Source organism: Chionomys nivalis, chromosome 2 (assembly GCF_950005125.1).
Source record: "Chionomys nivalis chromosome 2, mChiNiv1.1, whole genome shotgun sequence".
Taxonomy (NCBI): domain Eukaryota; kingdom Metazoa; phylum Chordata; class Mammalia; order Rodentia; family Cricetidae; genus Chionomys; species Chionomys nivalis.
In genome coordinates this window covers 16,428,521-16,453,435 of record NC_080087.1, presented here as the reverse complement: position 1 = coordinate 16,453,435, position 24,915 = coordinate 16,428,521, and the positions used below count along the sequence as shown (strand labels likewise).

At 41.9% G+C, this 24,915-nt stretch overlaps 1 protein-coding gene across 4 annotated transcripts in view; it reads right to left on the bottom strand.

Moving 5' to 3' along the window:
- Positions 1 to 5,006: 5,006 nt before the first annotated feature.
- Rgs17 (regulator of G protein signaling 17) overlaps positions 5,007 to 24,915 on the bottom strand; it is an 86,394-nt gene continuing 66,485 nt past the window's right edge. For all 4 annotated transcript variants that reach the window (XM_057762215.1, XM_057762216.1, XM_057762218.1 and 1 more), the window contains exons 3-5: positions 12,491 to 12,580; positions 10,061 to 10,295; positions 5,007 to 6,663 (exon numbers count right to left, since the gene is read on the bottom strand). In XM_057762215.1, the coding sequence (XP_057618198.1) occupies positions 6,475 to 6,663; positions 10,061 to 10,295; positions 12,491 to 12,580 (514 nt within the window). In that variant the 3' untranslated portion in view covers positions 5,007 to 6,474. The remainder of the gene's footprint in view (positions 6,664 to 10,060; positions 10,296 to 12,490; positions 12,581 to 24,915) is intronic.

Sequence of the window (24,915 nt, the reverse complement as noted above, 5' to 3'; positions counted from 1 at the left end):
AAGTGAGAAATTGTACATGTTCAAAATGATAAATTTCACAGAATCAAATTCATTAAAATACTTCTTAGTATTTTGCAAACTCTTTAAAACCATACACAAGAAACACTGTGACACACAGGTTAAAGCTAGAGGGATAACATCGAGTCTTCCGCACCACTTCAGCGCTGTATACATCGCTCAGTGGATAGTATAGAGGAAAGCATTAAACACGAGTAATAAATAACCTCTTGCTACAATTAATGAGACTAAAGTCTTTAAATCCAGCATATGCACAGAATCTAAGTAAGTTCGCAGGGTGTGTCGGGGAGAGGGGGACCGGTTGCACTTTCACAAAGTGGCGATTCAAGCTAACACTGGTTTGGAATTTGACCCATTTCGCTTCCTAATTCATTGCACTTTCTTGATAGTATTTGTTAGTGATCCTTTAATGAAACCTAGTATTAGTGCTAAGAGGTCTGACAGAATTGTTTGTTTTCCTTGCTCAGTGTAAACGCAGAGTCCATTTGCCTCTTTGCATGAGTGCTGCTTGCCAGCAGAGAGACTACTCTTTCACGGGATGCTTTAGTCAGGTGATACGAGTGGTAACAACAAGAGGAGCCCAAAGCAAGAGCAGTTAGCCTGCTGACATGTGCCTTTGATATCATGTAAGAAACTTGGCACTATTCAGTGCTGGACGGGTGCCTCAGCAGTTAAGAGCACTTGCTGCTCTCACAGTGGACCCTGATTCTGTTCCCAGCACACACCTAGGGACTCAAAATCATATATATGTAGCTCCAGTTCCTGGGGACGCTACTGTCCTCTGCTGCATGTCACACACACACACACACACACACACACACACACACACACAGACAAAATACTTATACAAATAAAGCTAAAATAAATCTTTACAATAACAAGAAAAGAATAACACGGTGATTCCTTCCAGAAACCAAACGCTCCTTCTAAATACGAGGAAAGTAGACAGAGCCCAGCAGAGTGAAGCTCTGCGCACAGACATCGCTTCTTCTCAAAACTGTCACGGTTCTGCAGAATACAAGAGCATTTCTAGAAAGTCACAGCAGAAAGGACAGGAGGAGAGGAAACTAAGTGGTTACTGGAGGGAGGGGCAGAGAGAAGACATTAGGTGAAGCATCTGGATATGGGAGTGGAGTTCAGACTCAGTGAGCCAACATTACTCTTCTAGTTGTGACTAATGGCTTCCCAGGGGGGTAGGACACCAGCCCCTTCAGTACTACCTTTGTGAATTCTCTGTAATGCTGAGAATATTCTAAACTCTGATGAGAGTCTTCATGAACCCATAGCCACTTTCATTCATCTTTCTATAACGCTGAGAATAGTCTAAAATCTGATGAAAAACTTCATGAATACGTAGCCACTTTCATTAATGTTTTCTATTCACAGATGCACGATAGAATTGATAAAATCACGGTGATATTAAGAAATATTTTTGTAATGGTGCTTTACAAAACATTATCTCTATCACTCATTGACATAGTTGGAATATTGCTAACTAACTTGATTTTATATTATTACTACCCTTGGGAATATTCATTTTACTTCCTATGTTTCTACCTTTGTGTATGTGTGGGTGTATGTGCACGCAGGCATGTGTGTGCACATGTGTGTGTGCATGTTCATATTCATATGTATATTTTTCAAGTGTGTTTCAATTAAGGAAGTAGAGGGCACAGGGAAAGTCGGTGGGTAATAAATGAGAACAAGATGTAACAAACATCTCTATGAAAATGTCATAAATGAAAATGAAACCTTTTTGTGTATGCTAACCTAAAAACTTAAAGGAAACATTTTGGGAAAAGTACATTAAAATGACATTGACTACATACCTTCCTAAAAAAATTGTGACTACTACTGGCCTGAAGAACTCTGATCAATTATCATATGCAACATCATTGCTCCCATGGCCACCCCATAATTAATTTTCTTCTCCTTCAGATGAAGAGACAGATTCAGTCAGGATAACGGCTTTTCTACCATCTCTGGATATAAATGCCACTTGAAATCAGCTTAGTCATTTCAGAAGGAACTGTGCCCAAACCTAAGTGAGGGCGTTTGATTATCATTCTAAAACATGCATCTCTAGCCACTTAAAACCTGAAATGCTGCAATAAAGGGCTAAAACCGCAGGAAAATTTGCATCAAGAAACATTTAGTACAAAGACATGCCGGGGAATTGAATTTCAGATTGCACACATGACATTAAAATATAGCCTTGGGTTATCACTATCAGTGCTCGCGATAACGGCTTTCCCCAACTCGGAGCTGCTGTCCCAAGAACCGAACAAGTCTCCGGTCCCGTTTGCCCAATTGAGGCAAGACCCTGCTCCTCGGCGTTTTCACTGGGATGATGGTCTGGAATATTCACTTAAACTGGTGGGGAAGCCTGTCACTTATGGCTGTTCAGGACGGTTTCTATCTGTAAGAGTAATATTTTTTTAACCTAGGCAGAAACCAAAGTTTGTTGTTGGGAACTAATACTTTTCCATGCACTGTGTGTTGCGATAATAGGATAATCTGGAGGGAGCTTTGGGAAGTTTTAGTGGAAATGTTTGCAGTTGTGGCAAGTGAAGAATTACTAAAATTATTACATGTGTTACACTTCTTTCTAAGGATGGCATAGTATATTGACCAGAAATTTAAAAACAGAAAACAATACTCAAATACTTGAAAAACATACTTTGGTGGTTGGCCATTAACTGGCAATCTAAATAGATAGGCAAGCCCATCTTTTGGCATTCTTTCCGATTTCAAAATAATATGCTAATATATAAAGCTTAACATATTCAAAATTCATGTTATGTCAGATTCTAGTTATATCTTCTAGCTGTTTAAAAACAAATTGGTGATTTTTCAAAAAGTTCTTTCCCTATGGTTTATCTTAAATTCCTCCCATTTAAAAATCTTCACCAAAGCACCTGATAGTTTTTATTTGTTGTGAGTGTAGTTCCCACAATCACCATGCTATTTTTTCCAAGAAAATTAAAGAATTACAGAAAAAAATAATAGACTTAAATTAAGATTCAAGTATTATTTTAAATCAGCACAATAGGGGAGGACATGTATTTGTTTTCAATAAATAAGCCTTTATCTACTTCTTCCACACTGAACTAGCAAATAAATATAGCACATACTAGGAGGCATTGGAAAACACTAATAAACATTCTGGTTATCATCACTGTTAGAACTGCTCACATATAAACATTATACGAGATTTTTTAAGGACCATATTAGAATTTTGACTTTTGCGTTTAATATTTTCAATTTCAAAGTCCTGTTTTGCTTATATCCACGTGTGCCTTGTCATACTGTCAGAGCATCTGTGATAACCTTAGATAACATCATGATAAGCCCGAAAGAGAAGAGTCATCCATGCAGTGTTAGCATGTCTATGTGGAAGGTCCACCTCTGAGGACCTCTGTCTTCAAGGCCCCTCTCTATGCAGCATCTATGTTTCTCTCCATAGCAGACATGCCGATAGATAGGTGCTACAGAAAGTGCATTGACTTCTTCCGTGTGCACTAGCAGATTCTACCAACACACGACGTCATCTTGGCAATCTAAAACACAAGGTGCTTCATTTTAAAGTGCTAGCATTTCCCAAGGGAACTATGTACTCACGAGGAATGAAACCGAACTTGAATAAAGCAAGTGTGCCCCTGAAACGGTGGCAGGGACACCAGGGGAGGGCTTTTGTTTGTTTATTATATCTGTGATTTAAACAGATGACATCATACCGTACCTTTAAAACCACAGACACACTCTTCAAAACCTGAAACATTCTGAAATGAAATAAGGAACCCTCCCCCTGAAACAGGAATTTAGCACAAAACTGTGCACACGGCATGGCTCATGACACGGATTGTGCAAATGTGCCCCAGAACCTTCTCAACGAAACTTCTTAACCTGGGTTCCAAAGAGACACAGCAACTTTGAAATGCAAACGTAGCAAATGCCCCGGTTAGAAATGAGGACTCCTTACAAAGGCCCTTAACTTTTACATTTGGTAAAATATTGGATGCATTGTCAACCAGACAACTCCCCTACTAGTCCAGAGCATCTTGTCAAGATAACCCATGATAGTAAGTCACCAGCATCCACAGTAACAGCAGGAATATAAAGTCTACATAAAAAACAACTTTGTATGCAGGTGTCATAGTATATTACACATCTCCTGGTATGCACACCAATTCATTGTGCCTCAAACACAGAAACACGTATGATGCCATACTATATAAGTGTACACATCACAGTAGCGTAATAAACACTAATCAAGAAAATGGTTAAATGGTTTAGAATAATGGGACTTCACAGTAGAAGCCACGATGCTCGTTTTGAGCTTTCTTGACTCTTGAGGAAAAAAAATAGGAAATTTTTGTAAACATCTTCATAACTATCTTTTTTCTCAACATATTACTGAAGCTACGTGAATAGTAAATATCTAGGAGACATGGATAAAGCACATCTTAAATACACTAACACTTTCAGAAAAAAAAACACAGGCATTTGTTAAAAGACGACTATTATAAATATTTTCTATCTGCATCTTAACTATGTTTTCATAAATAATGTATTTAAAAGTGCTGAACATGGTAGGATAGTCAGCGACGCCAGTGTAAACAGAACCTTTTGTTTTCTACTCTGCAATTGTTTTTAAAATCCCATTTTGTCAAACACTGCAACAGTTAAAATATTTGCATAGGGAAGAGGTAATAGCCCTTTTAATCATAGCTCCTGAATTCTATATAAGTTAGAAAATCATACTCATTTAAAAAACAAGTCTTGAAATGCTTTAAATTTATGGAAAAAAGAAACGTGATGCCAACCTTTCAAGTAAAATAAATTTAAAAAGAAAACTCCAAACTTTTCTTTTTTAAAAAATATGTTTAATAAATTAAAAAAATGAGAGGTAGTTAAAAAAATGACAAATAAAACCTATAATTTTAATATCATCCTTAATATAAGGCCAGTATTCTCAGTGGATATAAATCTTTTTAAATCTTCCATTTTTTAGATTACTCAACATTATATTCATTGAGTTTAAGATTTAAAAAAATAGTCTCCAGGGGATAGTGATATTGAAAGATAAGACCTTGATATAAATATGACATTGATTGTAACTTTGGATTTGTGCACAATATGACACTGATCTGAAGGTCAGAGATACATGCCAAGGTCAGGTGAGTATTTCCATGTAAAGAGCTGATGGAATTACAAAAAATAATATTGACAGCTAAAGGATTTGAGTACTGTCCTGCCTTCTAATTGTGGGTGAGGGTCAATAGTTTGTTTTGAACAATGTTAAACTAAGTCTTTCTTGAAATACTACATGAAAACAGTAAAGGTCTGACATCCAAAGTTTTCATCTTCATAACCCCTTGTGAAATGTTGCTTAGGAAAAACTTAAGCTTTTAACTGGATTAGATGTCCCAGGCAAATATGCCACATGCCAGCCGCAGTTCCTCAAGACGCCTTTCACAGTGCTGCCTGTAGGCGTTCCCTACTAAATCTGTTCCTTCATAGCCCCAAACTGGAATATCAAGCATCCTGTTGTTTTCTTGCTGACATACATAACTTTACACAACTGTTTCAGAACTGGAGAGCCATTCTTTAATAAATAAATTACAGTATTGCACATTTGATATATACATAGACTCATTTCTTCTTTTAAACCTAAAACCAGTATCACTCTTGGATCTTTTCAGCGAGATATCTTCAGATTGTTTTGTGCTTTTTAAAATTTTCTTATCACTGTTCGTTTTTTTTTTTTTTTTCTTGCTGTTTTCTTTTCTTTTAAACATAGCAAATTCTTCTGTAATGAACATGCCAGAGTTTGGGCAGTGAACCAGATCCGTCAACAGGCAGAAATATACAGCTACTTTCTTTCCATGTACAGAAAAATTGGCTTCAAAGTCCATGTACTAAACATAGTGTGTAGCATGGTTAAATATCACAGTTACAAGTTTAAAATAGCTTTTTTTTGTATCAGATTATGCTTTAAAAAATGCAAACCACAGCCAATTTGTTGGCAATTGTTTCTAAGAGACCATATTGCACGAAAGTCCTGAAATACATATATAAGGTACACTACAGATTAAATAGTACGACTAAGTGGCAAACAAAGCTGCTGTACTTTGCACATGCGGCCTCTGGAGATGCACTAGGAGACTGTTCAGAGGACTAGGAACACAGTTTGCTTGCAAGTAGAACAAGTGTTGAATCAAACAGACTTAATTTGGCAATTCATTGTCTTACATAGGCTTTTCTCCAAACAGAATCATGGGTAACCTTGATAACAACGGAGAGAAAGACCTTCACGGTTCTCTCTTGCCAGCATCCCGAGGGTGCCAACCTGGAGTTCTCCAGGAACTCAGCTTCTGGTGTCATTTAACTACTAATATTTCCCATCCCAGCCCTCTGAAATGATTTTTTTTTTTTTGGCCTTTCAAACGAAAATTAAGATTCAGAAGAAGAGGTGGCAGTACTTTCAACAAAAGTTTTATAGATTTGCGAGTTCAAAAATCGTGGGAAAGAATCCCTGTGCATCAGGGTGTAGATTTGCAGCTGGGCATCTTCGTACATGTGAGGGCTGGGATCCAACAGGTTCCTGTTGATCACCTCCCTAACTCGAGAATCCAGGCTGACCTGAAATGGAACAAGACCAGGTATGTCCGTGTGGTTTGCAAACGACTTCTCAGAGAAACTTCATCGATTAAATCGGACACCCATAACCCCAAATATTGTCCTTTCAAAGACTAAATAGTGATTTGTGATTTTCCCCCTTGTAATGATAAATTAAACAACAGGAAAAAGGAAGGAGAAGAAGAGAAAAAAAAATTGGTTGACAGCTATCTTGGCATCTTTGTGTTTGTCTTCTTCATGTAATATTGTGTAGCAGAGGATAATCAGAATATTATTCACACCCTCCATCCATGCAATGCTGCGGTGAATCTATTGACAACTAGGTACACATCTGAGGGCAGAATAGAGTTCTCCAACCACAATCAACACACATATCATATAAGGCATTCATTAGTTTCATATCCCAATGGGTCTCACCAAGTCCAGGGTGGGAAAGCACAGACCACGGAAGAGTAAAGAAGAAACAGAAGTAGGTCTAAGGTCCTAGGAAACATCTTTAAAAGATCTCTACCAACACACTAGGATAATGAAGCATAGTATTTAATAAAAGAATCTTAGGAATTCAGAATACTTACTAAAATTACCAATGCAGTATTGCTTTGTAAGTATACAGAAATTAAATTCTACTAAAAAAAATCCCATAATCCATCGCATGTTCCTATTACTGAACAATTTGCCTGAGGCACAAAGGATATATCAGGAAAGAAGGAACAAATGAATAGTACCAAGGCCATGGTGAGGGGAGCAGATCGAACAATCTCTCCTGAAAGACCATGTTAGAACAAAACCTACACATGAAGGAGGCTTTGATGCCTAACCTAGTCAGGGAAGAGAAGAAAAGGAAAACCCTACAGAAGGCAAAACAATCATCTAGAGTCCAGCGGGCAGTGGTGGTGCGGGCCTTTAATCCCAGCAATTGGGAAGCTGAGGCAGGCAGATCTCTGTGAGCTCAAGGGCAGCCTGGTCTACAGAGTGAGTTCCAGGAAAGCCAGAGCTATACAAAGAAACCCTGTCTCGAAAAAAAACAAACAAACCAAAAAACCCAATCACCCCGAGTGCTGCTTTTGACTGTGACCAGGGGCCTGTGGTCTCTTAGTACACACAGTCTTTTGTGTTCATACTGAAACGCTTTGACACAAGCATGTTGTAAAAGCTATCTTGGTTCTGGGTGCTTTTCTCCTCCACAGACAAGACTGTGTGTTGTCTGCAGGGATCTCGGAATGAAGCTACGCAGATCTCACCGTGTTCACGAACCCAGCAAACGTGTTAGGTTGGTGGAGAACCCAAAGGGCAGCTTGCTAGGTTTCTCAGGAAGCAGAGATCAGCATTCAGTTTCCTCAGGTTGACCTAACCAACTTATGCATAGAAAAATGTATTCACCTCTTAGCTGGACTGCACATTCTTTTTGGTTGGGAATTCTCTTTTTAAAAACATGCTTTGTAAATGAGTTCTTTACTTTTTTGCCTTTTTAATGTTATATGAAGTCACCACCACCAACACAGTAATAAAATGGTTAGAGCTTTCATTTGAGGCTTTTATCTTCCCTAAAGATCTTCTTTTGTCTGTTTCTACTGAATAAAAATATTGACATTGAATTTCAAACTGGCTCATCTTATCCTGAAATGTCACTGTCAGGTGACATCCTGCCAAATAACCCCCCCCTCAGTTTTATCAAGGTGCTCTTACTTTTAAGCTTGAGAGAACTTTTCTTTTCAGCAGGGGGATAAAAACTAATGATCTGTGGTCGAGAAGAGAGGTTCGTCTGCCTCTTAACGGTATAGTGACATCTAGAGCAACAATGACTTATTGATAGCTGCTGTCACGTTAGTTATCGTAAGACAAATAGAATCTAACTTATTATCTTTTTGAACATTAACAGCAGTGAAATATCACAGTAAACACTGTACAGTGCTGCATCTGGACCCTGAATCCATCGTGTCTTTGCATTGGCCTTTTGGGAAATGAAATATTTACCCCTTCCTCCCATGAATTGTTCTATCATAGCCATAGAGAAGCAGACAGGGACAGAAGGTTGGTCGATGTGTAGAGGAAACATTGCTGGAGTATTCTGGAATACTGGTGACATTTCAATAATAAAAATCAAGGTTGTTTAGGAGGACTTCATTAAGTAGCGCAGCTGAAGTTACATTCCCAATCTAAAGACATTTTACATGTCTCGAGGAGGAGGAAGGGTAGAGAGGATGCCGTCCGACTGAGAGGTTGGACAAGTCACCGATGCCTACAGTTCGGTTCAAGGGGACTTCAGCCAAGTAATGCGCAAGAGGCTAAACTCTGGGATACGAAAACAGGTCTAGAATTTAAATGTGTAGGTTAAGCGTCACAGACGGAAAAGGCAAGAGACAGGGCAGCGAGGTAAGGGGAAGGCATTCTAAAAGCCACCGTGTTTTCTGGGGGTTGGCAGGACATCTAGAGCTCTGATACCCAGGCTCCAGGGGGGGCTGGTCATCACATTATGGTCACCCCTTGATGACCTCATTCCTCAGGAGCAAATTAACTTCAAGTTTTAATATGCTTGCCAGAAGAAGAAACAGGCTGGCACTTCTAATAAAGTGTAAGGAAGGAAAACAGTTTCTATCCTCCATTTCTGTCCAAGAATTAGGGTAAAGAAAGGAGGGCAGGGCGGGGAGAAAGGTCCAGCCTAAGAGTCAACAAGGATGCCACGGGGGGTTATTTGTTTTTGTTTATTGTTTGTTTGTTTTGAGCATCATCTAGTCGCCAAATGTTTTCAAACTAGTTTTCATATGAACAGCTGGGTAAAAGCAAGGGATCCTGGGCTCTGCTTCCCTAAGTCCAGACTATACAGCACTTGGTGTGGTGTGAGGTGGGGCTGACTGTGCAGTTAAAGCACTTGCCTTGCAGGCATAAGGCCCAGAGTTTGGTTCCATTCCCAGAAACCCACAGGAATGCCCCGTGGGTGAGACAGTCCCTTGAGAGCCTCGGAGGAGGCAGGAAATCCCCAGAGCATGAAGGCTGGAGCCAGGAGTTTGGGGTTTGATTGAAAGAACCCACCTTGATGAATAAAATGGAAGGACAATTGAGGATGATTCCTAATGCATGTGCACTGATAGGCGTGTACACACACACACACACACACACTCACTCTTGGGTAGAGGCTGCGATGACTGGCGTTTTAGACAACGGTCCCAGGAATACTCTCAGGGATACGGCCAGAGCGTCATTCTTTGGAATGTGCTACCCACGTTAAAACATAGCTCCTTGCTTCTGCACGACATTAGTTCTGGAAAGCAAGGCCCCGTCACACACCCTGGCTAGAGATAAATGAACATGTCCAGGGGCCACTGAATGGCAGCTATTAACCTACCCAGAGAGGCTCACCCTGGTCTCCAAAAGCCCACCTCAGCGTTCTCCAGGCTCTTACCTCCTTCGGCGACAGTATAGAGATGTAGTCTTCGTATATAATCCTGGCCTTCTCTTCAACGACTTTTTTGTTCTGCTCTTTCTTTAAGTCTTCGCAGGCTAGCCAGAAGAGGAGGTTCTCCTCGCTGTATTCTGTTCGGAGGAACTCTCGGAAAAGGTTTCTTCCTGCAGGAGCCTTCATCATCTTGTCAAAATTTTGAGACCAGGACATGACCTCGTCTGCAGTGGGGTTTTGGCTGCGGAGACAGAATGAAGCCTTTAGAAGGAGCTTCCACCTGTGGTGCCAGCTGAGGAAGGGCGGGTGGTTTTAAAGTCCTAGGCACGTGCTGCCCTCTAGTGGTTGTGTTTCGCTATTGCGCCTGGTTTGATCTAGTAAGCACGCTGAGGGACGGAATCAGTCTTGAGCCTTGACAAATGACCCCGTGGGTGCAAGACAGCCATGGGAGCTGAGGGTCAGAACAGTAAGGAGTTAGATATCACATGACCACGGCTGTCGGACAGTCCTAAAGAATCCTGCAAGTGGTGATGTTTCTTAGCTTTTTTCTTGTAAATGAACGGAAGGTTTTCTCTCTATCTTGTTTGCATTGGTTTAACCATAAGAAAGAGTTGATTTTTCACCTCCAGTACCCACGGCTTATTATTTACACAATCTAAAATAAGAATATGCTTTGTGCACTTTATCCCCAATGCTCAAAATATTCCTTGGAAAGCAGAGGACTAGGAACAGCGTGAGGGATTTTCTGGATAGCTATACATAACAAAGATCACTATTGCCAAAACCACAAGTCACTGACCAATTTGCCCTCACACCAAAGAAGGAGAAGCACAAAGCTTGGAGTTTGTTTTTTGGTTTTTTTAAAATGATCCAGAATCTTAGCTTTTGACTCAAAATATATTTGGTTAAGAGAGATGTTATTTTATTTTTTTTCTTAATGTGTAGCCAGGTCTCTTAAATAGACTTGCAGCTGTCCCACAATATCTGAAGCTCTCTATTCATCTACAATATTAAATTTGGGGCTGGGGGAATGCTTCAGTGGGTAAACCTGAGTTTGAATCCCCAGCCCTGATGTAAAAACCAGGCAAGGGGATGTGCTCCAGCTAGGTAAGGGGTCGTGTTCCATAACCCCAGTGCTTGGGGGAGGGGCTGGAGATAGCCAGACGCCAGGCACTCACAAGCAAGTAAGTCTAGCAAAACTTTGATTTCCAGGTTCAGTGAAAGACCCTGCTTTAAGAAGGTGGGCGTGTGTAGCATGATAAAGGAGGTCACTTGATGCTCACCTTTCACGGGAGAGAACACCCGCACACATGTGCACATACACATCCATAAAACATGAACTACACATGCCCACACTCATTCTCAATGAAAATTAAATGTACAGCTGTCCAACGTCACAGTGAAATTCATACTGAACTTCCATGGAAAGCAAAAGAGGAGGCGTTTACAATGATGTGCGCCATCAACTTGTAATTAGGTTGTCGCCTCTAAAATCACCTTTCGATTCCTCGTTTTGGAAAGACACGGTTGCAAGTCTGTTGTTGTGGCTATAAAACCAGGAGTTGCCTAGCTGGCTGTTTTTCCTGGTTGATTTTGGTACTCCAGTATGTGTGTGTATGTGTGTTTGTATGTGTGCATGTATATATGTGTGTATATGCATATATGTATAATTATGTTCCTGTGTATATGTGGATGTGCATATGTGTGTATATATGTGTGCAGTAATGTCCATGTGTGTATGAGTGGGTGTGCATGTGTGTGTATATATGTGTGTTATGCATATGTGTGGTTGCGTGCATGTGGTGTTCAGATTCCTATAAAATGAAGACACAATTTTAAAATATTTCCAGTCAAGAAAAGTAAAAGTAAGCCATTTTCTGCGGTTAGTTCAATAAATGTTATTGAACTAACAGAGAAAGATAAACTTAGACAATGCTTGACTTTGTAGCATGGCTAATAGAAAACCTGGTCAAAACGAATTGCAATCATCAGTAAGATCTTCCAGGCTGAATGCTGAGCTGCCGTTCCTTTCCGAGACCCACAGGGGTGATGCTTCACACAGAGTGGGGTGGGGGGTGAAGAACCAGTGGCACGGACACACGGAATGGATGGACGGACTCCAGCCTCACCATTCTGCTAGGATGCTTCTGCAGGGGGTAGGGGCGGGGGAGGGGGTAGGGATGGGGGACCAGTGGCACGGACACACGGAATGGATGGACGGACTCCAGCCTCACCATTCTGCTAGGATGCTTCTGCAGGGGGTAGGGGCGGGGGAGGGGGTAGGGATGGGGGACCAGTGGCACGGACACACAGAATGGATGGACGGACTCCAGCCTGGCTGCCCTGCACTCACCATTCTGTTTGGATGTTTCTGCAGGGGGTGGGGGCGGGGGTGGGGGACAGTGGCACCGACTCCAGCCTGGCCACCGCACTCACCATTCCTCTAGGACCTGGATGTTCTCCATTTTTGTGGTGTGGGGGGGTCTCCCCGCAGAGTCTCCTCGCTCCTCATTCCTGACGGTGAGGCTGAAATGGAACACACTTTGTCATGGGCATTGCAAAAAGTCAAAGAATCACTTCCACAGGAGAAACATGTCACAGAGATTTTACTGCCAACACATGGGGTTATTTATAATACAGAAGGAGGAATACCACTTTTAAATGATGGTGGAGTGTTGGTAAGTCTATACCGACTTAAAAAATCATAAAACAAATCAGAACCCTGACACAGATATCAGTATCGATTCTGACTTCATTATTATGTGACCATAACTTAAATTACTTAAATTCTTTTACATAAGCGTACCTTTACAACCTCAACACTGGACACGCGTTAATATTTGAGATATTGTTGTGTTACCTTTAAAAGTGAAGAGTCATTTGATTTTTGCTTAGTTCTGTTCAGTTTTTCTCATTTGTTTTTTCCCTATTAATAGCTAAGAAGACAGAATATGTCAGAAGCCAATACTTAGATACCTTTCCACCATCCTTCCCTTCGAGCCAGATTTTTGTCATCAATGCTGTCATTCCTCCAGACCATAAAGTCTGGGCAATTGAATTGGGTTCTATGTCAGTCAGTCTCCAGTGGCCTGGGAGAGACAAGGAAGCAATTGCAAGGGTTTGGGGCAGGAGATCACTAGGTGAATGTGTTGGTCGTTTTCCATTGTCACCTCGACAGGATCCAGAACCATCAGGAAGACAGGACTCTGGCTATGCCAATGGGGGAAAACCTTGATTATGTTCACTGGTATGGGAGGACAAATTTTAACTGTGGGTGGGGCCATTCTTTAGACAGAGTTCCTGGATCTTCTGAACACATTAGCATTCCCCCTTGGTTTCCTTACTATGACTATGACAAGTCATCTCCTTGCAATTGCTTCCTTGTCTCTCCCAAGCCACTGGAGACTGACTGACATAGAACCCAATTCAATTGCCCAGACTTTATGGTCTGGAGTAATGACAGCATTGATGACAAAAATCTGGCTCGAAGGGAAGGATGGTGGAAAGGTATCTAAGTATTGGCTTCTGACATATTCTGTCTTCTTAGCTACTAATAGGGAGAAAACAAATGAGAAAAACTGAACAGAACTAAGCAAAAATCAAATGACTCTCCACTTTTAAAGGTAACACAACAATATCTCAAGACAGTTGCTTCAGGCTCCTGCTGACTGGACCTCCCCACCATAATGGACCATACCTCGAACTGTGTGCTAAAATAAGCCCTTTCTTCTGTAAGTTGTTTTTTTGTGTGTATTCTATCACGGTAATAGGAATGAAGCTGAGGCTGGAAGAAAAGGCTCCAAGTCACCGTGACCTAGAACAAGAGGTTGGGGACTAGGAAAGCCCTGTGCGTTCCATTAGAACAAGAAGAATTGCTGATTAAGGTCAATTGTAGCTTAATGGTGCCTTGTGATAGAGACCAGGGTTAAGGGGAAAATGAGAGGGGTGGGGGGTCCGGTAGATGGGTAGATGCCAAGGGCAGGTGGGATGGTTCCAGGGCTCAGTTGGTTAAAGCACCTGCCCAGTGATGACTCAGTGGTCCTTCATCAGCAGAAACACAAGTTCCTGAGTTTAAAACAAACAAACAAACAAATGATATTTCTGTCTAGAAGATGATGGGCTTCTTGGGAACCCATCAGGAGCAAGCAAAGGTCCCATAGCATCTCTTCCATTGGCTCATTGACTCATGTACAACCAACAGTGACGGAAGTTAGCTTTTAGTGACACCATTCTCTCTATGTTAAATGTTACCATCTCCATTGTATAGGTAAGGAAAGCAAAGGTCAGAGTGGTCTAAGTTGGCCAAAAAACAGAGCAGAGTTGTATGGTATGCCTTGAAGCCTGTAACTCTACATTTTTACTGAGTGCCTACTATATACACCAGGCCTCCTGTTAGGTATAGTCATTGTTAACCACTAAAAATGGCTGTGGTAGAAGGGAAGCCCGTGGGGTTGAGGAGGTAACCCATGAGACGTTCTTCTCAGCCTAGAAAGTCTGGCTAGAGAAACTGAGTGACAGAGACTTGTGAATATAGTCGTGACTCTCAGATTGTGGGAGGGAAAGGTAGAGAGAGCATGGAGTAGAGAAGAATTTAAAGAATTCAGATTCTGCAGGGTGGTGGTGGCATAAGCCTTTAATCCCAGCACTCAGGAGGCAGAGGCTGGCGGATTTCTGTTAGTTCAAGGCCGACCTGGTCTATAGGGTGAGTTCCAGGACAGTCAGACCTACACAGAGAAACCCTTTCTCAGAAACAAATAAGCAAAAAGAGTTCAGGTTCCTACCAGTGAGGCTAAGCTACCTTTGAGTCTGACTAGGTAGGAAAATTAATTGGCAAAAGTACATCCATTGGAGAGAAGAGACTAATCAACGTCGGGAAGGATCCTTTAATACAAAGAAAAATAAATAAAACGTAAATAATAAATAATAAAGTAAAGTACATGCTCCTACTCGCAGCCTGGGGGGCAGTGGCCAGCTTGCTGAAATAGAGCCACGGGAGAATGTAAACTTCTGAAAAAAAGTGGCAGATTCCGAAGACTCTGGAAAGTTGGCTGCTTCCAAGAGGCACCGATCCTGGCAACAGTCCAAGGACTAGAGCGGCAGAGGCTTCAGTGCAGCGCAGCCCGGGGCGAGGGGCTGAGAGAAAGCAGCAGTGCTCAAGTTAGCCCAGCGTGTTGGCACTAGGGATACGCTTGATGTCCGAGGTAGCCCAGGAAACCGCAGCCTTCGTCGCTTGCTCTTTGAGTGAAGGTGTTCCTGGAATTTGAGTGGCTGTTTGGGTGAGATACACCGCCGACATTACGCTGTGGCATTTCCCCCACATATATCAAATATGCGCCTTTTGTGACTTTTACAAAAGCTCTCACTGAGACCGGAAGTTCCTCATTTCCACGCAGTGTCCCAGAGAAGGTACCACACAAAACGCAGGTCACCGCTCACTTGGTGCGACATATCGTGGAAATTGCTTCCCTCTGGGCCCCTGCTGCAGGCAACAAATCTGGAGTCCATGTGCATGAATCACACGCTTCTGAGCATAAATCCTGGCTCTGTGTCTGTTCCTGCCATGTTTACAAACATCTCAAATGCCGCCATATTAGAGCCATCAGTATGAAATATTGGATTCTGTTTATATCTCTCGTTTCTACAGATGGTAAAATATGGACACACATTTGGACTAAAACTAGTTCTGACAGACATTCAGTAAATGCTTCACACTGTTCTCCATGGGTGCCGTTCTTAATACTGGGCACAGCCTTAACTTTCAATAAAAAACCAAACTTAAGCAGTGGTAACGCAGGCACATAGGACAAGAATTCCCAGAGATAGTCACTAGCCAAAGGGGTGATTTCTGGACTTGACTGAGAGACTCTGCCTCAAAAAATAGGTTGGAAAGTAGGTTTCTTATATTAACTTTCCCCAAGTCTGTGCGAGTGTGTGCTCTCTCGTGCAAACTTGCATACATGCACACACACACAGAGAAAAGAAAATTAATCACCAAAAATGTCATCTAGAGCTCGAGATGGAGAAAATGAGGGTGAAATCGTTTCTGGTCTGGCTGCCTGTCCAGAGACTGTCTCTCCCTTCCACTTGGCTCTGCCCTAAGGACTCATGGGCTTGGGACTGTTTTTGAAGGTAATAAATCATGACTCATATTTTTACTCTAACCTTTTCAGTATTCTGTATGTTTGAAAAAGTTAAAAAAGACCATCCCCCCGCCCTACTAAACATACGAGTTGTGAGATCTCAAAATGATGTGTGTGTTAACTGTCCATTTCACAGGCTCTAGAATCGCTGGAGAGATGGGCCCCTGGGCATGCCTATGGGGGTTATATTGACTGTATTAGTTAGTGTAAGGAGACCCAACTTGATGGGCAGTGGGACTAAGAATCTTGTAGGGGGTCTAGACTATATAAAATGGGGGAAGGGAGTTGGAATTAAGACATGCTCATTGCTATTTCTTGACTACGGATGTGATGTGGCCAGCTGCTTCAAGCTCCCTGTATGTTGATTTCTCTGCCATTATGGACTACACCTTGAATTGTAAGTCAGAGTCAGCTGCTCACTCCTTAAGTTATGTGACTTTTTTTCTTTCTTCACTTTCAGGTTGATAATAGTTGAAATAGACATTTCTACCTTCTGATCTAAGACACAAAGAGAAGGAGACACACCTGCCATGCTCCCTGTGGGGCTCTCCAGCAAAGCCTATACACTTCAGGGACATGGAGCCTTAACAACCAGGCTATAGCTGCAAAAGCAATCATGGAGACTCGCTAGAGATTCTCAGGCTGGTGACCTCGGGACGGGAGGAAATATGTCTAGTACATTTCAGAGAGCATGAAAAGTGGGCTTTGCCTATGGATGGTGGATTGATTGCAGAGCAGCGTGAATTGTGGTGTGGGGTGAGGGGGTAAAGAGGTGGGAGGGGCTGGGAGAAACGCCTGAAGCTGGAGGTGGCTTTCCTCACCCTTTATAAGAAATAAAGCACTCTCCATTTTGGAAGGCGGTCAGCTGCTGTAAGAAAACAATCAGTGCTTAGAAACAAGGCTTTAAGAAAGTGGGAAATATCATGAAACCTTCACAGTAGCCATGGTGATGCTGGAATTGCAGATGATCACATGTATTTATGTAAAATGCGGTGAGGAATGGGTAAAGTACACAGATTTAGCCCACAGTGACAGCAAAGCTCCGGAAAGGCACCACCCTCATCAGGGATCAGGGACCAGCACCATTTCATTTGCAAGGACAGAGGTGCTCAGGCCGACTCACACACTGTCCCCAACTGCAGCAAGCTGGGGCTGACATCGTCTGACTTCCAGCCTCATGTGAGCTTTGCTCGTCAGCATGACCACTGCCTCTTCTTAGAAAAGCTGTCCTGGATGTTTTACCTTTTCAGTTACTCACAGAAGTGGCCCGATCTTAGAGAAAATCTGTGGGAGGGGCATATCAGAGTGCTAAGGGCATTTGTCCACAACATGGGGCACACAGAACACACACACCACTACAGTCTCCATACAAACTTACACCCACCCCAGAACACAGCACACTGAAACAATAGCAAATGAAGCACAAACACACCGACGTCAGACAGTGGCCAAGGATGCCTTCAATGTCAGGCAGAGAATAGGTCAGTTTTAAACAGAGATGTGAACATCTCCACGGCCATGTTTGTAATATGGCTTCGTTTTGAATGGCATGTAGAGAACAGAGAGTTTGAAATTCATATCTGGAACTGTCATGCAACACATATGTATAATTTTGGTGTATTTAATGCAATGTTAAAGAAAACAAAGCTGCTGGGCTTGAAGATGTAGACCAATGAATGGAACGCTTGCCTAATGTGCATGAAACCCTACGTTCAATTCCCAGAACCACATAAAGCCAGGCGTGGTGGTGCGTGCTTGTAGTTCCATCACTAGGGATGGGAAGGTTGGAAAATCAGAGGCTGAAGGTCAACTTCAAGGTCATCCTATGCTCTGTAGACCCAGTCTCAAGAGGATCAACCAATCACAACATACCACATCACAAAGAGTCTTACTTTTTACAATCACATATTATGTAACGAAATAAGAACTCATTCAGCTTGTTGTTGCTGTTATTATTGATGTTTAAATACCTAGAGTAAGATCACATGCTATTAAAGCTGCTTCCACTAGATGGCTGTGTTTCCTTTAGAAATGCAAGGTTAAGTCAGAAGAACGACCGAAAAATCTCTCTGAGAGCAATTATGCTTTTTGGAAAAATAAATATTCTCTTTTGTGTAAGACATTTAGGTGATTCTGTTGTTCCAAGGATTTTGATAATAGTTGTTTAGCTTTTTTTTTGTAGATGTATTAATCAAGATGGAAGGGGAGAGTAGATTTTCACCTTGAGCTGTGTTCAGAATGAATACTCCCTGGCCCAAAGTCACTTGATTTTGAAATATTTTTGTTTTAAAAGATGCTGGCATTGCTGGGCATGCTGGTGCACACCATTACTTACTGTGGGACAATGGTCTTGTTCCCTGTAAAGATTTGTCACTTGTACTGGTTTAATAAAATGCTGATTGGCCAGTAGCCAGGCAGGAAGTATAGGCAGGGAAACCAGAACAGCAGAATTCTGGGAAGAAGAAAGGCTCAGTCTGCAGTTGTCACCCAGACACAGAGGAAGCAAGATGAGAATGCCTCACTGATAAAAGGTACCAAGCCATGTGACTAACACAAACAAGAATTATGGACTAATTTAAGCTGTAAGAATTAGTTAATAAGAAGCCTAAGTTAAGAGGCCTGCAAGTTTATAATTAATGTAGATCTCTGTGTGTTTCTTTGGGACTGAACTGCTGCGGGATTGGGCGGGACAGAAACCCCTGCCAACAGTTACTCCCAGCACTCACTGAGGAAGCAAAGGCAGGTGGGTTCTAAGTTCAAGTCCAGCCCAGTCTCAGAACAAGTTCCAGGAAAGCCAGCTACAAGGAGAAACCCTGTTCTGAAAACAAACAACAAAGACAGAATGATGCTGGCATACTCTTATTAGCATTTTCAGTATCCCTTCCAATAACAAGTCATTTGTACTGTGTGTGGGTATGGGAAACAGTCACAATATACTGAGAGAGGGTTTTAGCTAACAAAGTGTGGCTTAAAGCCTATGCATCTATATCTATATATAAATAATGGCAAACATATAATATACATAAGTGTATATATATATATATATATTGTTTTAACAGAGCCATTATGAGAGTAGATTCTCCACATCACTTCAATTTCAGCTTAGCTTGAGCATAAAAATGTACTTTGTGCTAGGCATAGTGGCACATGTTTTTAATTCCAGCACTTGGGAGGCAGAGGCTGGTGGATCTCTGTGGGTTTTAGGTCGGCCTGGTTTACAGAGTAAGTTCCAGAAGAGCCAGAACTACATAGTGAAATCACGTCTTGAAGAAAACAAACAAACAAACAAAAAGATTTACCTTGTTTTAATCCATGGAAAACAAAGACACATTTTTTTCAGCCTGACTCAATCTCTCCTTGGTTTTGACTTTTCTCCATAATACACATTTTTTAAAGATAGGTTTTAAAAAAACATCCTTTTTATCGGTATTAAATTTTATTTCAAACCCTAAAATAGGTATTTTAGGTACATTGACAAGCTGATTAGCTTTGGGATCTTCCAGCCTCTTTTAACAAGAAATGATATGGCTAAAATCTAGATCTATTTTGCAAGCTGATGTTCAGTTAGAGGACTAAAGTTTCTTATTTGGCATGAAGAGTGAATCTCTGTTTTTCTCTAAAATGAAGAGAATTACAGGACCAACTATACAGATGATAATATAAGCTACAAGCCAGCCATTGGGCTCTTCTGGTCTCAGAGTGGGCAGAAAGCTATTTAAGCTTCTCCTTCAACCCACCGTCATTGTCTTTGCAATTTAGAAGTAAGCTAGTGGATGAGTTTGGAGAAGAACAGGTACCTCAGGTTGAGGAGGCCAAATCAACTCCCATTTTGTGGACAGACACTGTCTTGGAGATGACGTGTGGGTAATCATTTTACTCTTTACATGACTTATTTTATTGGGGTGCAGGCATGTGACTCAGTTAGAGTTCTTGCAAAAACTGCAGACGGGGGAAGGTTACGATGCTAGCAGTTGATATACAGAAATGCGCTTCATAGTTGGCAGGGATTCATTCCCCATTCATAGCTTGACTGGGACTTCCCAGTTCCTATGACTAAGATTTCCTGTGGAATGGAAGTGGGGGACATCACTGGGGATACATATGATCGGCAATAACGATGTTAAGCTGCAGGGGAACATGAGGGCTGTATATGGAATTTCCGGGGCTTTGAGGGTTTTCTGTCGGTGTAGTGCACCCTTCAAGAAGATTCTAGTTATCAGAGAACCCAAGAGCAAAAGCACAGAGAGAGAATGCAGAAATGGTATTGGTTATATCAATTGGCAACGTGCTAACGAGAACATTGGCAAGCACACAGTAGTCAAATCCTACTATGTCCATAAAAATCCCTTGTACACTGAGACTTATGAGGTTAGAATAACTTTAGTTAAGGATTATTCATGTGAAGACTGTAGAGTAAAAGGCTTCTATCTACATGAGTGCTGGAAAATATAAAACTCTTGCTATACAAACCTGAAGACCTGATTTCCAGCCCCAGCACCCCTATAAAAATGTGGTACAGAGCTGTAACCCCAGTGCTAGGGAGGCAGTGGCCAGGGAACTCCCTGTCCTGCCAGGCTAGCCTCATTGTTGAGCATGCAGTGGTAAGTTGTGTTTCAACAGAAAGGCGGAGGGTTATTGAGGGATGACAACTGAGGTTTATCTCTTGTCTTTATATCTGCACATGAGCATACATGTAGGTTCACACACATGTAAAAATATGTGTGTGTGTGCACATACACAGATCTGTTTATGTTCTTACTCACATCTTACTAGAGAAGAAGCTGAAGCTTAGAGGGATTAGGAGACTTGTCAAGGGCTTCATGTTTACATGTGATAAAAGGGACATACCAGATCTGCCAAATCCCAGATTGGCTAGTTTTTTCATGTTGTGTCCTGAAAGTCAGTTTTATTTAAAAGAAAAAAATATCTTGAGAATTTTTGTGTTGTCTTTGAATGTGACAGGGCAGCTTTTATTCAGAAGGAAACACTCGGTGCTACCCTTGTTCTGTCACTTATAGGATGAATAATTGGGATGGTTCCATATTTTTATGAAATATATACGGTTTTATTAAAAAAAAGTGGTAAACATTTGCTTTCCACTTGGCAACCGATGTTGTCATCCGTGAGAGGTATGTTCATATATATTGATATCAAAACAAAGATATATGTGATGATTAATATTGATTATGAATTTGACACCATCAAGAATTACGTAGATGACATCCCTCTGCAGTTGCCTGTGAGGGAACACGTGGATTAGGGTAACCTCTGGCCACACTCGTGAGAGATTCTCCTGATGAGGTTGGTTCACATAAGCAGATCCATCCTAAAGGCAGGCAGCACCATTCCCTAGGCTCAGTCCTCAACGACTAAAGGGAGAACCAGTGGCGCCCCGGCCTTGCTCTGCCTTTGCCTCCTGACTGTGGTGCAACGAACCAGCTACCCCGAGCCCCTACTGCCAGGGTTTCCCTGCAATAATGAACCATACTTGGAACTATGAGCCAAAAAAAAAAAAAAAAAAAAAATCCTTCCTAAGTTGTATGGTATTTTTTAAAAATAACACTGACTGTCTTAGTTTCCTTTCCTGTGGGTGTAGTTAAACTATCCCAACCAAAGCAACCTAAGGCAGGAAGAAGCTCTGTCCACCATTGTTGGGAACTCAAGACAGAAGAAACTTGATGCATCCAAACACATGACTTCCACAGTCAAGAGTGGAGAGCAAGGAATTGATACAAGCAAGTGTTTTAGCAAGTTTTCTCCTTTTTATTCAGTCCAGAAACCCAAGGCCAGGGAAAGATGCCACCCAAAGTGGGTAGTCCTTCTATACCAATTAATGTAATTAAAGCAAACCCTTGCAGACATTCTCCCGAGTGATTCTAGTCTGTGCTGAGTTGATAATTGAAACTAACGCCACAACAGAAATGGACGAAGACAGTATGGACATCACCACATTTATCACAGAATCATTTCAGCGGGATAATTATAGTGTAAACCTTATTTTCACCAAAATTCAACATCTTACCTAATAAGGAAAAGAGACAAAATACTTGAAAGATGTCTTAAAATATTAGGCAGTTTGCAAAGGTTAACCAGACCTCAACCATGAAAGAAAGCAGGTTAGGTAGGCCCTAAGAAAAAAGGAAGAGTTTTAATGGGGATTGAATTTCCAATTGTCTTGGTCATGGAGTAAGTTACTTTAAGAAAGAAATGGAAGTCCAATTTCCCTCACACTGACCTTTTTGCCCCAAAGGGGCACAGAGTCTCTCAACATTTAAAGAGAGTTCACTTTTTTTCACTATGTTAGCAGATTTTCTCTGTCAACTTCGTCTTCCTTGCTCACCTTAGGGAGAAAATTGAATCTCACAGAATTCACCAATGATTGTTGGTCAGCCAGATCAGAAAGTTCTGTGGGTGCGTCATTGTGAACTCTCTTAGGTGGTCTTATTTTTGAGCTCCCACTCTCTCTTTGCTGTTTCGCTGTAGGCCTGTCCTGAGCGTTCTGAGCACACTGGGGCCATCATGGCTCTCCTCCCCGGGACACTGAATCCTAATGGTTTCTAGGCTGTCACCATTCATGCTGACTGAGCCCACAGGTCTCAGATTTGCCCCACAACTAACACATGGGCACTGCAGAGAAGGCCAAGGAAGGCATCTTGTCTCTGGAATAAACAACTTCCTCCTCTTTCATCTGACAGTTTCATCTTTCAAAAAATTTGACTCTGTGCTCATTCATCTCCCGTATTTGCCTATAGTTTGTTCTCTTCTCCTGCAACCTGGGGATTGAACTTGAGGCTGCTAGCTTGGTGGCAGGTGCCTTTACCCACTAAGCCATCTCACCAGTCTATTGGTCTAGGACTCTAGGCTTCCTTTGAGGCTGTCCTCAGAGGGGCCTACCTTTCCACGACACATCCACTCTCCCCTCTTCCCTGCCTTCAATGGCCCCTGCTCTGCGTATTGCTCTCCCTGGCACCCAGCACCGTGCTCTAAGGAGCTCCACAAAGGCCACTTCTCCCGCACATGTTGCAGGGTAAGGCAGCGGCGAGGAGGGGCATCTGGAGGCTCCGAGGCTGTGCCATCTGACCTCTCTCCCACTACTTTCTTCTCATGGCACTGCCTACTGCACAGACTTCTCTCTTCCTGTCATGTCATAGAAATCACAGTGCTGTCCCCAAGGAGTTTGCTGGGCCATTTTCTTTGTTCTGTACTGAACTAGCTGATGTACAGAGGAGCCGTCTTAGCTCCCTAGGTGGCTCCCTCCTTACTGAGCTGACTCAAGTTAACCATCTTTCTTTTGCTTTTATTGTGTCTTGTGCCCCCTTTACTCTCCTAAATGTGCTCTGCATGATAAATTAATGTGCTATTTCATTTCTTCCCTTTCCATCTTTCTACTTGAATCCTAAATTGTGTAATGTGAAACTTAGAAAATATTCATCCTTAAAGAATTCATTCATTTTTATTTTATGTATGCGATTGTTTTGTCTACATATTTATGCTACACTGACTCTGTGCGTAGTGCTCACAGGAGCCAGAAGAGGGTGCCAGATCCTCTGGGCCTGGCATTCTGGATGGTGGTGAGCTGCCATGTGAGTGCTGGGTGCTGAAGCAGGGTCCTCTGCAAGAGCAAAAGACTGAGCCATCTCTTCCACAGAAAAGCACTTTATTTTTATTTATTTTTATTTTTTTATTTTTTTGTAAGTGAAATTTCAAAAAAAGGTAGGGGAAAAGAAAAAACAAAAAAAGGTAGGGAGACTATATCTGTGATGGACAAAGGTCAGCTTAGGTTTTATTCCGGCAGCTTCACAATAGACGGAAGCCTATCAAGTCTGTTTTAGATGTGATCAGAGGCAGCTAAAATACTGAGCTCCTTCAAAAGCTAACCTGGTAATCAAACCAAGTACTGGTGCCTAGATTGTCTAATGACTCTGTTCTTTGTCACCATGGAGACAGGGTGAACTTGGTGAATGAGTGTTGATGAGATAATACCATACCGACAATGGATAATCAATCAACTGTAACCTTGTGATTTAATGAATGAAGGCTGCACAGACATTCCTGAGACCTACCGCCCACTCTTTGGCTTGTGTCCATGGCCTATGAAAGCTACGATCCCCTGGTAGCTAAACTTCACATAGCTTATAGGAGCTATTGGGGAACTTCCCCCATGTCGTTGTAGGATGGCGTCTCAAGCCAGGATTTCTGTGTAAGCTATGTTCATGATGAGTCTGTCATAAGTGCTGTGTAGAGACAATCATTTTAGAGGAACAGGTTATTCTTCATGCGAGATGAGTCAGCTCTCTGAGGGCGACAGGTACACAGAAGACACTTGTTCATTGCAGCCTCTAATGAGATCATTCAGCTTGCATGCTGTGAGTCTCAGTATTTCCAAGGAGCGGTTTCTTCACCATGGTGCAGACTTGGATTTTTGTTTTCCTTTGCAAAAAATATACTTTGGCTTCGGAAGCATGCATCTTAGTATTTCCATTGGCAGGGAGCTCAGGGGTGACAGCATCGGAGGATAAAATAGCACATTCTTTTTGCACTGTTTTGAATTACAGAGACTTGATACTTGTTAAAAATGGAGGGAGGGACAACCGAAAGCATGTTTATGAAGGTCTCAACATTTGCTTAGTGAGATCTATCCCACGGTCTGAGAATTCTGGAAACGAATGTGTCTGGAAGACAGTTTTAGTTTCAAAGGACTAGTTACTATACTAAATTTAT